The 19,172-nt window shown below is 42.0% G+C and overlaps 1 protein-coding gene across 1 annotated transcript in view; it reads left to right on the top strand.

Moving 5' to 3' along the window:
- The window catches only part of LOC311098940 (3',5'-cyclic-AMP phosphodiesterase 4C-like), a 73,777-nt gene that overhangs the window by 38,383 nt on the left and 16,222 nt on the right, over positions 1-19,172 (top strand). Inside the window, exons 3-7 of the mRNA XM_084139495.1 lie at positions 5,066-5,257; positions 6,630-6,666; positions 7,491-7,564; positions 9,196-9,242; positions 9,799-9,911. Of these exons, the coding sequence (XP_083995621.1) occupies positions 5,066-5,257; positions 6,630-6,666; positions 7,491-7,564; positions 9,196-9,242; positions 9,799-9,911 (463 nt within the window). The remainder of the gene's footprint in view (positions 1-5,065; positions 5,258-6,629; positions 6,667-7,490; positions 7,565-9,195; positions 9,243-9,798; positions 9,912-19,172) is intronic.

Genomic DNA, 19,172 nt, shown 5'->3' with positions numbered 1-19,172 from the left:
ATTGGTCACATACACATGGTTAGCAGATGGTATTGCAAGTGTAGCGACAGGGTCCGAGACTTGATTAGTCTGCCCATGCACTGCAGCAATCATAGTAAAACTCCTTGTTTGCAATTTTTTATCACACTCTAAAGTCAGAGTTGTGTTCTGATTTTGAGGGGGTCCCTGATGAATTTGTCATCACAAAAGGGGTCCACGGCCCCAAAAAAGTTTGGGAACCTATGTTCTAGGACAGTGGTTCCCAACCAGAGGTACTAGGACCCTTGGGGGTACTTGGCCTATCTACAGGGGGTACTTGAGAAGACTCATGAGACCATAGGCCTTCTGGTAAAATGCACATAAGGGGGTACTTCAGGGGTACTCCGGGCAAAGCAGAATTCAATTGGTGGTACAGTAAACGAAAAAGGTTGGGAACCACTGTTCTAGGGAACTCGGTTGAGTCAATTCAAGACTTGTGATTTCAACAAAGCCCAGTAGAGGGACCCTATCCCAAGCAGAACAAACATTCACGTTCTCATTTTCAATACCTACAGCTCTCTCTGACCACTCACTATGTTCCCAATCTTATGTTGAACACCCACTCCCCAGGATTATGTTGGACCATTTTCCTTTCCGTTCTTTTCATTTCTGTTCACACTTGTGTTTGTTTGTGCCTGAGGGTGTGACTGGTAGGCATGTGAACTAGAGAAGACAATGGAGTTTTTTGAAATCCAGACGCACAAAGAGCCATAGTGGTGCCATATGGGAGCTTCCTCTGCTCTGAACTTAACCCTGAACTCCAAACAAATACAGATGACATATTCAGCATTTCTCCATGGTGGCTCGCATCCATATAGAAACCCTAGGTTGTCCATGTAGACCTGTGGTCGTGTATCTTTAAGTGTATGAACATGATTTGAAACTTAGTCATCTGAACATGCAAATTATTGCATGTGTCCAGCAGTATTTGTTGTGTCACAGTATGACTACACTCATGTTTGTCGATATGCCCAAAATTGGCTAATGTAACACTTCCAATGTGCCAAGTGTAATGACACATATTCCAAAATGAATTTGTACATTCAATACATATCGAACAACAATAGCTCAAGTGTGCTAAGGAAACAATGTATACTCAGGCACTGCACAACATGCACCAGCAAATCAACCATAGTAGCATACGCCACCACTGTGTAGTACTCAACTGAAAGGTAAACAAAGTAAAACCTGATGATTAAGTCAGAAGGCCCATTCTGAAGGCTTTAAACTGGGCCGCCGAGGAGAAAAGCTCTGAAAGTGCCAGCGAGAGAAAGACACGGGCAGAGATTTTTGATGGAAACTAAATTTAGACTGGCATCTGCTTCAAATAGAAACCCTCCATACATATTTATGAATGAAGGGAAGACTATGGTCTCGGCGATGGGAGTGGGGGAAGGAGAGAAAGAGGGAGCCCGATTCACCTGAAAACCTATTTTGAGATATTCTGCCTCTATTCTCAGCATGGAGAGGCTATTTTTAGCAGTGCAGAGGCAGAAGCGATTATGCTGCAGATGCACAAATAGCCGTACAGTCAGTGTGTAGAATCAGCCAGAGGAGGAAGAGAGAGAGGGAGCAATTGCACAGTTATTTTTAGGACACTACACACAACACATTCTCACACTCTCACACACACGTATATACACGCACAGCTCCCCTCGCAATGCCACCTTGTTCAATGTACTCACGCTCAGTATATACACTATGAGCGAAATGCCCTAATGTGCCTCAGATTTGAACAGCCTGTTCTCTCTCTCTCTCTCTCTCTCTCTCTCTCTCTCTCTCTCTCTCTCTCTCTCTCTCTCTCTCTCTCTCTCTCTCTCTCTCTCTATCTCTCTCTCTATTTCTCTCTCCCCATATCTCTTTGCTTGTCTCAGCATTGAACAGTCTGTGCTCCTACATAGTAATACAGAGTTCTTCAATTCCGGTCCTGGAGGGCCGAAACACCTCTGTTTTTCATCCTCTCCTTCTAATCAGGGGCTAATTCAGACCTGGGACACCAGGTGAGTGCAATTAACTACCAGGTAGAAATAAAAAACAGAAGTGTTTCGGCCCTCCAGGACCGGAATTGAAGAACCCTGTAGTAATACATCATAATTTGGTGGATGCTAATATTTGTCCTGTTTCACACATGTACAAGTGTGTATTATACGCATGTGTGAATTGGTAATGTGTTTTTTGCATATCCCAACTCCCCCTGAGACACCCTAGGAGAGTGGGGCCACGGCCAGTGTCTGCCCTGTCTCTCTCTGTGGCTACATTATCTATAGTATTCTGTGTCATATGAATGGAGGAGGGCTTCTGCATTGATGACATAACACACTGTATCAGACCAGCGTCTTGTCCTCATGCAACATCCCAGGGAATGAAGTGGATGGTGAATTGAATGGAGAGGCTACTGTAGCCATTTTGACATTATAGATTTTTGGCTTGCCTATTGTTCTCTCAATTTGACTTGTATGTTTTTGGTTTTAATCCTAAAACAGGTATATAATAGATTGTGTAGATATACATTTTACTTACATTTTATAAAATGTTACTAACAGATAATACATTCAATGTATAAATCGTGTTCCTGCATATAGACATAGTACTTTATGCTGTGATGTATTCAATATAACAGGTGTTTTGGCAATCTAATGTACTATGACCACAAGAATGTATGAAGTATGGACTGTATACATCTGAAATGATCTATTATCTATCAATATCCATGTCTATGCACCTGACTGCCAGCAAAGAAATCCTTCCAGTGGGGTTCCCAAAGCAGGCAGAAAGTTTAATTTTGCCATGAAGCCACTGGATCTACTGTTTTATTGCTGTTTAATAGCTCATCGGACAAACAACAGATGTTATTGTTGTCTAATTGCCTCACAGTGGTGGAAAAAGTACCCAATTGTCATACTTGAGGTAAAGTAAAGATACTTTAACAGAAAATGACTCAAGTAAAAGTGAAAGTCACCCAGTAAAATGCTACTTGAATATATTTAAGTATCAAAAGTAAATGTAATTGCTAAAATAGACTTAAGAATCAAAAGTAAAAGTACATTCCTTATATTAAGGAAACCAGACAGCACGATTATCTTGTTTTTTTAATTTACGGATAGCCAGGGGCACACTCCAACACTCAGACATAATTTACAAACAAAACATTTGTGTTTAGTGAGTCCGCCAGATCAGATGCAGTAGGGATGACCAGGGATTTTCTCTTTAAGTGCGTGAATTGGACAATTGTCCTGTCCTGCTAAGCATTCAAAATGTAACAAGTACTTTTGGGTGTCAGGGAAAATGTATAGAGTAGAAAGTACATCATTTTCTTTAGGAATGTAGTGAAGTAAAAGTAAAAGTAGTCAAAAATATAAATAGTAAAGTAAAGTACAGATACCCCAAAAAACGACCTAAGTAGTACTTTAAAGTATTTTTACTTAAGTACCTTACACTACTGTTGCCTCATGTCATCAGACGAGAGACATCTCCGGGGAAAGTTCTAGCTCAGTTAGTTTCAATTACATATTCCAGAACTGTTTTAGAATGATTGTTTTATTTTTTCATATCACTCTGCACTAATTATTTGCAAAGGGATGAGCTACATCCAGTCTCTGTCTAAGAACTGCCACGGTTTCTACAACGGTTGTTTGCTAAAGCGCTGATTTCTGCTCTGGAGTTCATCAGAACCTGCATACAAAGTGGAGCAACGCTTGGATGTTAGCAGAGGTTGTGGGACTGTGGATGTGGATCAAGGTGGAATTGCCTTAATTGCTGGAGACGGACCAACCCCATTGTGATTGGGACACTCCACTCTACCTAAGTCTATAGTCTATACATAGCACAACTCACATGCTACCACATCAATACTGCAGGGCTATTTTTAACTCCACCGAATCCTACATCACACTGACCTTGCAGCCCGATCAATGCGTGGCTGCATCCCAGTTCCCTCTACTATAGGCAGTGCAGTGCCGACTCTTGGCCGCGTCTCAATAGTCTACAGTGCCTTCCTTATCTCATCTCCTTCCCTTTGTCTGTACAGATCTGAAAACGCTCTGCTGGTGGATGTGATGGGGCAGATATGTAGTGTAGAATTCATTTGGGGATCTCCTTTGATCCACCTGTGTTTTTAAGATCTGTTGCAGATGAGGGGAGGAGACGAGGAGAGGAAGCCTCTTTAGACTATTGAGGTGCATTATTATCAAAGAGAACTGTTCATGCATGTCAACCTTGGCTACGCATGGCAGAGATGCAGTAATCTTAATCCATATGGATGTGTTCATATCTATATGAATTGCCTTAAAGATGGTTTATAGTTTATAGAATTGCGATAAAGATGGTTTATAGTTTATAGAATTGCGATAAAGATGGTTTATAGTTTATAGGAGTCCTGGTAGCAGCTACCTCAGGCTGACCCTCGTCAGCAAACAGCCAGCTCCCACAGTCTGACCAGCCAACACCATTCAGACACTGTTCTTCCTGAGTGCCATTGAAATGTTATCTGACGTACCCAACTCCACAATGCATTACTTTACGTTTTTGTTGCCCTCTTAACCACCAATTTTTTCTTTCATATCAGGTTTATTGGTGTGACTTGGAACAATGATGGGCTTTTTTTAAATGCTGCCATTTCCTGTGCTTTTGATAAATCACATTCATTGTTGAAAGGGTTTTGTGCGATGATTGACACCATTTATATTTTTAGTTTGGGCTTTCTCAAATGAACTCAATTTGTTGAGAGGGGGTGGGGGAAGGGGGGCTTGATGCCTTTGTCTGGTCTACCTGAGACCCGTTGGTGACGTTTGACTTGACATCAGTCTCAAAGAAAAGTGCATTGTTGTGAATGATTAAAATATTTTGTGTATTGTGCGATAACTGAATGTGCATGTGTGCTGTGTGCACAAGGTGTGTTCAATTTATTGAGTGATGGAGCATCATTTGTGAAGTGGATGATTTTTGGAGTATGATTATTACAATGATGAATGATAGGAAGAAATTAGGGAGAACTGGATTTTGAGAACATTGAATTGTTTTCTCATCTTCCTCTTTGTCTCCCCCATAGTTTTGATGTTGAGAATGGATTGTCGGTGGGGCGCAGCCCTCTGGACCCCCAGGCCAGTCCCGGCTCCGGCCTTGTGCTCCAGGCCAATTATACCCATAGCCAGCGCCGGGAGTCCTTCCTCTACCGCTCCGACTCTGACTTTGACCTATCACCCAAGGCCCCCTCGAGGAACTCCTCCACTGCCAGTGAGCTGTAAGTGCCCCCCCCCCCCCTTCCTATTGGTTAATGTCTCCCTCTGTGACCTTTCACCTTCCTCTCATATCTATTGGGAAGCGTCATGGCAGAGATGTCTCACTGTAGGCCATGATGTTACAAGGTCTCCACTACAAGGCAAAGAGTTGTTGTAATGTCCAAGGTTATATACAGATATGGTTTTGTGGAACAGATAAAATCATATGTGGAAAGCAAGTCATTTCTTGGATCGCTTTCCAAAAGGGAATTCCAATCGCAAAGCATGAGGAACACGTTAGGCCATTTTGAAAGCTTTCCCTTATACTACAGTAGTTTGTGTGGTCCCTTAAGTTATCCTGTGAAGAGCCTACTAAGTAGACTGTATCTTAAGCACTTCATTGTGCTTTTTTTATGTAGCACAGTTTTATTAGCACAAAATGTTATATTAAACCATATTGCTCTGCGGGTTTGGAAAATCTACCGTCCTCCAGTTTGAAAGCCCCTATTACTGCAACCAGCTGTTCTTTCCATCCCAGCACGCTTGCATGTCAACTCTGCTTCGGTAGGATTAGACATAGACAAAGTTGAAAAAATGTGGCACTTTCTTGTTTTTTTCTTCTTCTTTTGCTGTTTGTTTTTCCAGCCTATGTCAGCCTAAGCCAGTTTCCACGTGTCTGAACACCTTAGTTTGTGATTAATCGGTTGCAGGTCACCAACTCTTGCCTCTGTTTTTAAAGGGAAGAAAGCTTGAAGCACTGGGAAGTCAACTGGTTGTCTCGGTGAGAAGAACTTGACAAAACACTGACTAGGTTCCCTCAAAGGCCTGTCCTGCATTCTCCATTGCAGGTTTCAGAGCCATTTTCCCCTCCCCATGGCACCAGTGACTAAAACTTTAGCCCTCCCCTAGGTTTTTCCTGTGACCCCCGAGAAAGCCTTTTTTGTTTTGCATGTGAAGAAAATACCTTAGCATAACTCCTCAGCCCTGTAACTTTACCAGTTACACTTTAATTTCTCCCTACCTCACGGTTCATAAAATGTACAGTGCATGGCATCCTTTGATTGACCTACATTTCACCTAGCCTGGTCTACCTTTTTCTGTTGTGTTTTCTTTGCTTTAATATCAGTCTGCAGGTTGTTGTAGTGTTATTTCAGACACTGATCAACTGTCTTGATTAATAATTATGATTATTACAAATGAGTAATGTGCACAGTAGTCATTTGTACCACAGTAGTTATGTTGGATTTATTAACCTAAATATTTTATGCACACTAAATGGTTGCAATTTGTTTAACTTTTTCACTGATTCCATTACTGTACTTTAAAAACATCAAGACCAGAGCCTAAACCAATATCTGGATGTAACCTCATTTTGTTCCGTTTTCTTCATTGTAGACATGGAGAAGACATGATTGTGACACCATTTGCACAGGTTGGTTTTGGAAATATTCTGCCCTTTCCTGTGTTTCTCAGCCGAACAAATAGTTTAGCAAATGACCTGCGGTGGTCTAGTGGTCTAGGCTGCTGCCTCTGGAGTTCATGACCAGTGTATTGCTGCTAGCATAGGTTCAAATCCTGCCGACTGCTCTTTCAGCAGTCTACCTTTTACCTCTATCTCTCTCTAGCCAATAAACATACAAAATACTTAAAAATAGATATATGGAATGGAATGTAGCTACACCTTCATTAAGCACACCAACACGACAAGGAAATTACTAATACATCTTACTGAAGACTGACTAACCCTGAGTAACTAAGACTTTTAACAAAAGAATACCTATAAATAGATTGTTGCCATTGGCCCAGTGAAGTCACAGCTGTCACTAGGTACCGGTGATACTAGTAGAGAGGACCACCGAAACAGCCTTTGGAATGTGGCTGGTGCATCACGGCAGCCGGGCCTGTGACGGGAGAAGTGCGTCACAGCTGGACTCACTTTACTGAACAAGCTAGGAATCCAATACGGCATTCCTCGATATGGCTGCTGACTTATAATATTAATGACCATAATTTTGGAATGAGATGTTCGACAAGCAGGTGTCCACATACTTTTGGTCATGTAGTGTAGCTTTTGGCATTCTGACTAAAATAGTTTACACAAACAATTTAGGTAACTTACATTCAACAGCAAATTTGAGAGGATACAAACACTCAAATATGAGTCATCTAGTGTTTTTATTCATACATGAAGGACCTCAACTATCACAATGAGGCAGTAGAGATGACGTACTCTATTTATCTTGGCCCTTCTTGCAGGTACTTGCCAGTTTGAGGACGGTAAGAAGCAACTTTGCCGTTTTGACCCATCAGCAAGATCGTCAACCCAGCAAGTAAGTTCAATCTACACCTCTCATACCCAAACTCGTATGTCCCCCAAAGCCATTGACTATAACGATGAAGTGAACAGGAGATACAAAGTAGATATACATATATATATATACACTGCTCAAAAAAATAAAGGGAACACTAAAATAACACATCCTAGATCTGAATGAATGAAATAATCTTATTAAATACTTTTTTCTTTACATAGTTGAATGTGCTGACAACAAAATCACACAAAAATTATCAATGGAAATCAAATTTATCAACCCATGGAGGTCTGGATTTGGAGTCACCCTCAAAATTAAAGTGGAAAACCACACTACAGGCTGATCCAACTTTGATGTAATGTCCTTAAAACAAGTCAAAATGAGGCTCAGTAGTGTGTGTGGCCTCCATGTGCCTGTATGACCTCCCTACAACGCCTGGGCATGCTCCTGATGAGGTGGCGGATGGTCTCCTGAGGGATCTCCTCCCAGACCTGGACTAAAGCATCCGCCAACTCCTGGACAGTCTGTGGTGCAACGTGGCGTTGGTGGATGGAGCGAGACATGATGTCCCAGATGTGCTCAATTGGATTCAGTTCTGGGGAACAGGCGGGCCAGTCCATAGCATCAATGCCTTCCTCTTGCAGGAACTGCTGACACACTCCAGCCACATGAGGTCTAGCATTGTTTTGCATTAGGAGGAACCCAGGGCCAACCGCACCAGCATATGGTCTCACAAGGGGTCTGAGGATCTCATCTCTGTACCTAATGGCAGTCAGGCTACCTCTGGCGAGCACATGGAGGGCTGCGCGGCCCCCCAAAGAAATGCCACCCCACACCATGACTGACCCACCGCCAAACCGGTCATGCTGGAGGATGTTACAGGCAGCAGAACGTTCTCCACGGCGTCTCCAGACTCTGTCACGTCTGTCACATGTGCTCAGTGTGAACCTGCTTTCATCTGTGAAGAGCACAGGGCGCCAGTGGCGAATTTGCCAATCTTGGTGTTCTCTGGCAAATGCCAAACGTCCTTGCAGGGCTCTGGCAGTGCTCCTCCTGCTCCTCCTTGCACAAAGGCGGAGGTAGCAGTCCTGCTGCTGGGTTGTTGCCCTCCTACGGCCTCCTCCACGTCTCCTGATGTACTGGCCTGTCTCCTGGTAGCGCCTCCATGCTCTGGACACTACGCTGACAGACACAGCAAACCTTCTTGCCACAGCTCGCATTGATGTGCCATCCTGGATGAGCTGCACTACCTGAGCCACTTGTGTGGGTTGTAGACTCCGTCTCATGCTACCACTAGAGTGAAAGCACCGCCAGCATTCAAAAGTGACCAAAACATCAGCCAGGAAGCATAGGAACTGAGAAGTGGTCTGTGGTCACCAACTGCAAAACCAGTCCTTTATTGGAGGTGTCTTGCTAATTGCCTATAATTTCCACCTGTTGTCTATTCCATTTGCACAACAGCATGTGACATTTATTGTCAATCAGTGTTGCTTCCTAAGTGGACAGTTTGATTTCACAGAAGTGTGATTGACTTGGAGTTACATTGTGTTGTTTAAGTGTTCCCTTTATTTTTTTGAGCAGTGTATATATATATATATATATATATATATATATAAACTTTACTCAAACGGGGATGTCTGTGTCCATAGGAGAACTGGCAGTAACCCACCATCCATGTGCAAGACAACCTTAGCAGGTGAGTGTTTTTGAAGTGTGTGATTGTACATATTACCTCAATTACCTTGACTAACCGGTGCCCCTGCACATTGACTCTGTACCAGTACCCCCTGTATATAGCCTCCCTACTGTTATTGTATTTTACTGCTGCTCTTTAATTATTTACTGTTTTTAATTTTTACTTATCTATTTTTTACTTAACACTTGTATTTATTTTCGTAAAAACTGCATTGTTGGTTAAGGGCTTGTAAGTAAGCATTTCACTGTAAGGTCTACACCTGTTGTATTCGGCACATGTGGCAAATAACATTTGATTTGATTTGATTGGTTGAGTTTGTTCTGCTTTACAAAAGTTGGCGAGATCTTAACAAGGTTGCCTCCTAGGTTATCCATCTTTGTTTGATTGATTAAATAAATCTGATGATATAACCATCCATAGAAACTGCAAAGGGGACTTGCGTCATTGGACAAAATTCTAGATTGAATAATTGATTCTTGAATGAACGTTGAACTTTAAAAGAACATTGAATCGTGGGCTCATCTCGTTGTGTGTCGTCCTTGTGTGGGTGTGACAGAGGAGCCGCTCCAGCAGCTGGCCGTGGAGACTCTGGACGAGCTGGACTGGTGTCTGGAGCAGCTGGAGACCCTGAAGACACGCCACTCTGTCAGCGAGATGGCCTCCAACAAGGTACAGTCACACACACACACGTTTCATTTACTATCCTTGTGGGGATCAAACAACTGATTCCCATTCAAAATACTATTTTCCCTATCCCCTAACCCTAAATCAAACCCTTAACCTAACCCTAACCCCAAACCTCTAACCCTAACTCCTAACCCTTAACCCCTAACTCTAATTGTAACCCTAACCCTAAACCTAACCCCTAAGCCTAAAATAGCCTTTTTCCTTATGGGGACCGGAGAAATATCCCCGCTGAATTGTCTTTGTTTTACCATCCTTGTGAGGACTTCTGGTCCCCACAAGAACAGTAAAACCAAACACACACACACAATCATAACCCTGGGTGCTTTCATGACTCACTTGTACCCTTGACTTCAATGGTAAGGTTGAAGCTACTAATGTCTTACATCAAGATTTCGTTCAGTTTGAGTTCATTCACTATGATGGACTTAAACAAGGTACAATAGCCCAACAGCTCTAGGCCCACCAGTGAGTGAGAATCATCTTCGCTTTATGAAGATCCAGTGACCGTGTCTCTCTGCAAATGTATTTCGTGCTGATCCTGACTGAGCAAATGTGAAAGGCCACTAATACGATGAATTCCATCAGCGATTAGGAAATATGAAAGAAATCTCCAATCCCTTCTGACGTTTGAAAGCTCATTCCATGAATGAATGGGATGGTTGCATGCGTGCACTGCCAGACCTACACCCTTCCCCCAACTCTCAGTATCTCATGTGTAGAACATTTTTAATGAGGGCGTGGGATCTGTGGATGAAACGGCATCCCTCATCTCCTCCCCAACCATCCATCCATCCTCATCCCTCATCTCCTCCCCAACCATCCATCCATCCTCATCCCTCATCTCCTCCCCAACCATCCATCCATCCTCATCCCTCATCTCCTCCCCAACCATCCATCCATCCTCATCCCTCATCTCCTCCCCAACCATCCATCCATCCTCATCCCTCATCTCCTCCTCAACCAACCATCCATCCATCCTCATCCCTCATCTCCTCCCCAACCAACCATCCATCCATCCTCATCCCTCTCTCTCCACTCCTCCTTCTTCCAGACCAGGGGTTAGTGCTGCCGGAGTGCACCGGAGAGTCGCTCCGCCACGTCTCACAATGGTGCTAATTTAATAAAGTTAGAGCAAAGCTGAATCAATGTCTCGCAAGATCACATAATGATTCATTAGTAATCTACATAACAGAACCAAATATATTACAAGTATACTTAAATAAACTACAAATTAATATAATATACTTCAAATACGAGATGTATTTTCTATTATTTCTTTAAGTATTCTATAAATATACTCCCTAATATAATTTTACTTCAATATACATATTAAAAGTGCATTTTAAATTGATTGTTTTTCAGTCTTTAAGTATACTATATGTTCACTATCATTACACTTCAATACACATATTAAAAGTGTACTGTAAATTCAATGTTTTTTTGTGTTTTAGAAACTCTGCTCGTGAGTGATCAAGTACGCTATAAGTATAGTTTCAATGCCATTAATGAGTTTCAAAGTACTTTCTGAATTTCGGTTCAGAAGAGTGAAGAGAAAGAGAAAGTTGACAATGATAATGATAGTTTTTTCCACATAAGGGAACATGCATAGCTGAAGAACATCCTTCCTGAGAGTATATTTTTTCATATCTCAAGAAAGTATTCTTTCTATAAAGTATACGCAAAGAAAATTGCATATTACCCAGCATCCTTTTCTACAGGTGAAGTGTTGATTAATAATATGACGTTGCTCCTCATATTTAGCTTATAAAATTGTTTTGATTATCATTTTCCAACTGAATAATATTGTACTTTTAATAACACATTGCACATTACACATTTTTGATAATATTAATTTATCACTATAATGTGAACAACGAGAGTGTCAATTGCCACTGGCGCACAATTACCAAAAATATACTTTCAAATTGCCACTCCATCCACAAATGCTTGTAAATAGCCTGTTGTAACATTGGCTGAGAGGATGCCTTGTTCAATCAAGGTAACCTTTACATGGCTAGTTACAATAGCCAATATGGTTAATGAGTAGAAGTATATTTGTAAAATTATACTTGTAACACATTTAATTAATAAACAATATACAGGAATTCTAATTCAAATAGCATTGAATTGATCATGCTAGAATAATAATAATATAATGACATTGATTGGTCAACCACATCAAACTTACCTTTATACTGAATTTGAATTTTTGTATACTTCTTATTTATGAAAAATATACATAAAAAGTACCTCAAGTGTATTCAAAGAATATTCGTTTTCCACTTTATCTAATATACTAAGAATGTACTTAAGTACTAAAATGTGTCCCAATTTAGATAATTGTACATGTATTTAATACACTTAAATGCTAATAAGACACTTATAAAGTTTACATAATATAATAATAATAATAATAATAATAATATGCCATTTAGCAGACGCTTTTATCCAAAGCGACTTACAGTCATGCGTGCATAAATTTTTGTGTATTTAATTTCATTAAATGTATTTAAAATTGTTCCAGTTTAGATCATTACGCAATAAGGCATGAGAGCCCAGGGATTATTGTGCGATAACTCCAGACTAAGGGCTGTTCTTAGGCCGAGGCGAAGCTAAGGTTAACAACATATTTCAAAAAAGATTAATGACATGCTTTCATTAAAAACGTTATTTTAATTAGTGAATTAGTTTTATTTCATCCTTCCACCAGACGATATAGTCTGGGCAAAAGCCAGTTGTTTCTGAGGTTCTGAAGTTGCTAACCAAACAGGCTGGTCGTTTATTCTATTCTCATATTTTGACCCAGTCGTTCATTTCCATTAATTCCACATTGCTATGCTAATCAAATCATTGGCATTTACTGTAGCTAGCTAGCAGCGGTTCAATGATGACGAGAGACAAGAACTTCAATAAATAATGATTTAATAAATCATCTTTAAATAGGCAACACGAACTTCAGCTAACAATACATTTATAAATAATTTATAAATAAGCAACAACCAGCTGATTGTCGAGTCAATAAGATAGTTGTGCGCTGGGTACACACCACATCCACCCAGCACTCACCACATCCACCCAGCACTCACCACATCCACCCAGCACACACACCACATCCACCCAGCACACACACCACATCCACCCAGCACTCACCACATCCACCCAGCACACTCACCACATCCACCCAGCACACACACCACATCCACCCAGCACTCACCACATCCACCCAGCACTCACCACATCCACCCAGCACACACCACATCCACCCAGCACACACACCACATCCACCCAGCACACACCACATCCACCCTGCACTCACCACATCCACCCAGCACACACACCACATCCACCCAGCACTCACCACATCCACCCAGCACTCACCACATCCACCCAGCACACACACCACATCCACCCAGCACACACACCACATCCACCCAGCACTCACCACATCCACCCAGCACACACACCACATCCACCCAGCACACACACCACATCCACCCAGCACTCACCACATCCACCCAGCACTCACCACATCCACCCTGCCTGGATGCACACACCACACTCATGCCAGTCACACACGTGTTGCTGTGTTTCATGTGCTGCACCCCTCATTGCTGCAGATTAGTGTAATGAAAAAGTAGAGTCAGTATCATCCATGCTAGCACAACAACCTCGCAGGGGAGGGCTCAGTGGTGTTTCTGTATCACTTGATTTTTCCTATAAAAAAAGTATGTTTCTCTTTATGAATATTTCACCCTTTGCCGTACATCTTTGTATGGTCTATTTGACCAACTTTGTATGTTGACCATCTTCACCACATTGTATTGTATCAAGAAATATACTGAATAAAAATATAAATGCAACATGTAAAATGTTGGTCCCATGTTTCATGAGCTGAAATAAAAGATCCCAGAAATGTTCCATATACGCACAAAAAGCTTATTTCTTCCTTTTACATCCCTGTTAGTGAGTATTTCTCATTTGCCAAGATAATCCATCCACCTGACAGGTGTGGCATATCAAGAAGATGATTAAACAGCATGACCATTACGCAGGTGCTGGGGAAAATAAAAGGCCTCTCTAAAATGTGCAGTTTTGTCACACAACACAATGCCACAGATGTCTCAAGTTTTGAGGGAGCATGTAATTGGCATGCTGACTTCAGGAATGTCCACCAGAGCTGTGGCCAGAAAATTGAATCTCTACCATAAGCCACCTCCAACGTTGTTTTAGAGAATTTGGCAGTACATCCAACTGGCCTCACAACTGCAGACCACACGAAACCACATCAGCCCAGCCCAGGACCTCCACATCTGGCTTCTTCACCTGCGGGATGGTCTGAAACAAGCCACCCTGACAGCTGATGAAACTGAGGGTTTTCACAACCAAAGGACTGTCAGAAACCATCTCAGGGAAGCTCATCTGTGTGCTCGTCATCCTCACCAGGGCCTTGACCTGACTGCAGTTCGGCGTCGTAACCGACTTCAGTGGGCAAATGCTCACCTTCACTGGCCACTGGCACGCTGGAGAAGTGTGCTCTTCACAGATGAATCCCGGTTTCAACTGCACTGGGCAGATGGCAGACAGCGTGTATGGCCTTTTGTGGGCGAGCGGTTTGCTGATGTCAACATTGTGAACAGAGTACGCCATGGTGGCGTTGGGGTTGTTATGGGCAGGCATAAGCTACAGACAATGAACACAATTGCATTTTATCGATGGCAATTTGATACGGTGACAAGATCCTGAGGCCAATTGTCATGCCATTCATCCGCTGCCATCACCTCCTGTTTCAGCATGATAATGCACGGCCCCATGTCACAATGAAGATGAATATGTCCCAGTTCTTCCATGGCCTACATACTCACCAGACATGTCACCCATTGAGCATGTTTGGGATGCTCTGGATCGACGTGTACGACAGCATGTTCCAGTTTCCACCAATATCCAGCAACTTCGCACAGCCATTGAAGAAGAGTGGGACAACATTCCACAGGCCACAATCAACAGCATGATCATCTCTATGCGAAGGAGATGTGTCTCGCTGCATGAGGCAAATGGTGGTCACACCAGATACTGACTGCTTTTCTGATCCACGCACCCTACTTTTTTTTTTAAAGGTATCTGTGACCAACAGATGCATATCTGTATACCCAGTCATGTGAAATCCATAGATTAGGGCCTAATGAATTTATTTCAATTGACTGATTTCCTTATTTGAACTGTAACTCAGTAAAATCTTTGAAATTGTTGCATGTTGCGTTTGTGTATAATGTGCAATGGATTTCTGAAAATCTCTTCTTCTATCTTCTAAAAGAATGTATTTTCTATTCTGCTTTCTGCAAATGTTTGTGTTTTTTACATTTATAATAGGATAATGATACAGTATGTTCCATATCATGCCAAATCATCCTATTCTCCCATTTTCATATGAGGATTTTCTCTTTCCTCATAGCATCATCGTCATCATGTCAGTAATAGCAATGTATTCATGCGTTCACATATATTTGAATGAAATACCTCAGCCATTCAAGGCATCGGGCTCCCTCAAATAATCTTCAAATTTGGTGCACATGGTGCAGCCTCAACCCCCCGCCTCCAACCCAACAAGTCCCCACCTACTCTCCTCTACCGTGGGCCAATGAGCTCCGTCCCCCTGTCCCAGCCTCTGATGCAGCAGGCCACCGATCGGCTCCTTCCTTTGGGCATATGGGAGGGGGGTTGGAGTTGGGAATTTACACACAGAGCAGGCAGAATAGAGCTGCTGAGGGAGAGGCAGGAGTTGCTCCCCTCACCCTGCATCCTCAGCCTGGCTTTCACGCTTCCTCCTGGGAGCAAACTCTTATCTTCGCCCATTCCCGTAGTGTGTGGATAAAAGCTTTCCATTGCACCGTGTGTGGACTGTCTGCTAGCAGTGGAATTGAGGTGTTCAGGCAAGCAGGACAGGAGCACGGAGTGTGCCCGGCTTATACAGTACTAATGACCGTAAACTGAGTACATTAGCTACAGGAAGGACTCTGCTCTTTCATTCATTTCTTTCCACCCCATGCTTTATTTGGTGCTGAGATGCCCGAAGTCAATTACTTGTTTTTTGTGTCGAGGATGTACATTCAGGTAAGATGGGCTGGGATGGGATGCACGTGTTGCTCGGTGAATTAATGTGTAGTACAGGTGTCCTTGTTTGCAGAGTTCTTTGCAGTTAGTTGGGAAGTGATGCTGTCTTTGCAGCATGTGTGTGTGGGTATGTGTATGTGTGTGTGTGTGTGTGTGTGTGTGTGTGTGTGTGTATCCAGGAATGCATGAGCGTATGAGTGAGTCCATGAAGTCCATTCATGTATGTGCATGCAGATGTGTCCATTCATCTTTGTGTGCAAGAAGTATGTGTACGTGTGTCACATATGGGTGATTCTACAGAAGTGGTGCAGATTGCAGTCCCATCCCAAAAACGCTATTTAAAAAAACAGTCTCCAAACATTTATTTACATCATGATATGTTCTAATTTTATCCAAGGCAATAGCAAACATATTGTTAAATTAATACAGTACAAAGGCATTGTTTATACTCTATATGTCTACCTGACATATGTCGGAAGACGTGTGCTGAAAGTTTGGGAAAAATAGTATACAAATGGGAATTTTTTCCAACCCCCAATTTGCACCACTTCTGTAGAATGACCCATATAAAGTGAGCTACAAAAGTATTGGGACAGTGACAATTTTGTTGTTGTTTTTGCTCTGTACTCCAGCACTTTGGATTTGAAATGATACAATGACTATGAAGTTAAAGTGAAAACTGTCAGCTTTAATTTGAGGGTATTTTCGTCCATATCGGGTGAACTGTTTAGAAATTACAGCACTTTTTGTACATAGTCCCTCCATTTTAGGGGACCAAAGGTATTGGGACAAATTCACTTAAATGCGTATTAAAGTAGTCAAAAGTATGCCCAATAGAAATGAATGGTAAATAATGAATTGTGTCATTTTGGATTCATTTTAATTGTAAATAAGAATATTTTGAACACTTCTACATTAATGTGGACGCTACCATGATTACAGATAGTCCTGAATGAATCGTGAATAAAGATGAGTGAGAATGTTACAGATGCACAAATATCATACTCCCCCCCCCCCCCCCCCAAAAAAAAATGCTAACCTCCCCTGTTATTGTAATGGTAAGAGCATGTCTTGGGGGTATGATATTTGTGAGTCTGTAACTTTCTCACTCATCATGGAAGCATCCATATTAGTGTAGAAGTGTTTAGAAACATATTCTAATCTTATTTGCAATAAAAGTGACTCCAAAATGACACAATACAAAATGGGGGGACTATGTACAGCGCCTTGCAAAAGTATTCATCCCCCTTGGCGTTTTTCCAATTTTGTTGCATTACAACCTGTAATTTAAATTGATTTTTATTTGGATTTCATGTAATGGACATACACAAAATAGTCAAAATTGGTGAAGTGAAATGAAAATCCTAAAACAAAAATAGCGGAAAAGTGGTGCGTGCAAGTGGTGCGTGCATATGTATTCACCTTACCTATGAAGCCCCTAAATAAGATCTGGTGCAGCCAATTACCTTCAGAAGTCACATAATTAGTTAAATAAAGTCCACCTGTGTGCAATCTAAGTGTCACATGATCTGTCACATGATCTCAGTATATATACACCTGTTCTGAAAGGCCCCAGAGTCTGCAACACCACTAAGCAAGGGGCACCACCAAGCAAGCAGCACCATGAAGACCAAGAAGCTCTCCAAACAGGTCAGGGACAAAGTTGTGGAGAAGTACAGATCAGGGTTGGGTTATAAAAAAATATCCAAAACTTTGAGCACCATTAAATCCATTATAAAAAAATTGAAAGAATATGGCACCACAACAAACCTGCCAAGAGAGGGCCACCCACCAAAACTCACAGACCAGGCAAGGAGGGCATTAATCAGAGAGGCAACAAAGAGACCAAAGATAACCCTGAAGGAGCTGCAAAGCTCCACAGCGGAGATTGGAGTATCTGTCCATAGAACCACTTTAAGCCATACACTCTTCAGAACTGGGCTTTACGGAAGAGTAGCCAGAAAAAAAACATTGCTTAAAGAAAAAAATAAGCAAACACGTTTGGTGTTCGCCAAAAGGCATGTGGGAGACTCCCCAAAAATATGGAGGAATGTACTTTGGTCAGATTGAGCTTTTTGGCCATCAAGGAAAACACTATGTCTGGAGCAAACCCAACACCTCTCATCCCCCCGAGAACACCATCCCCACAGTGAAGCATGGTGATGGCAGCATCATGCTGTGGGGATGTTTTTCCATCGGCAGGGACTGGGAAACTGGTCAGAATTGAAGGAATGATGGATGGCGCTAAATACAGGGAAATTCTTGAGGGAAACCTGTTTCAGTCTTCCAGAGATTTGAGACTGGGACGGAGGTTCACCTTCCTGCAGGACAATGACCCTAAGCATACCGCATAGTTATGCACGCTCAAGTTTTCAGTTTATTTGTCTTATTTCTAGTTTTTTCACAAAAATAAATATTTTGCATCTTCAAAGTGGTAGGCATGTTGTGTAAATGAAATTATACAAACCCCCCAAAAATCATTTTTAATTCCAGGTTGTAAGGCAACAAAATAGGAAAAATGCCAAGGGGGGTGAATACTTTTGCAAGCCACTGTAAACAAAAAGTGCTGTAATTTCTAAACGGTTTACCCGATATGGATGAAAATACCCTCAAATTAACAGCATAGTCATTGTATCCTTTCAAATCCAGAGTACAGAGTCAAAAGAACAAAAATGCGTCACTGTCCCAATACTTTTGGAGCTCACTGTCATTCTGGCGCCGACGAAGATGACGGCCTCGCGACTAGCTCTTAGGAAACGTATTATTTTTTTAAATATATATATTTTTTACATTATTAGCTCAGAAACTGTTTTGTATCATTACATACAGCCGGGGAAAACTATTGGATATCAGAGCGGTGGTAACTCACCAGCATTACGACCAGGAATACAACTTTCCCGAAGCAGATCCTTTGTTTGCTCTCCCCAGGGCAACTGAACTGATTTAGCGGCTGACCCAAAACATCGCCGGCGGAGGAGAGGCACTCGGAGCGGCCTGCTTCCAAGTATACTACTCTACATTTTCTCTACCTTACCTGTCACCCTAGACCCACTTCAATTTGCTTACCGCCCCAATAGGTCCACAGACGATGCAATCGCCATCACACTGCACACTGCCCTATCCCATCTGGACAAG

Source organism: Coregonus lavaretus (assembly GCF_964263955.1).
Source record: "Coregonus lavaretus genome assembly, chromosome: 23".
Classification (NCBI taxonomy): Eukaryota; Metazoa; Chordata; class Actinopteri; order Salmoniformes; family Salmonidae; genus Coregonus; species Coregonus lavaretus.
The sequence above is the reverse complement of the archived record's forward strand: the minus strand, read 5'-3'. Positions and strand labels throughout refer to the sequence as shown.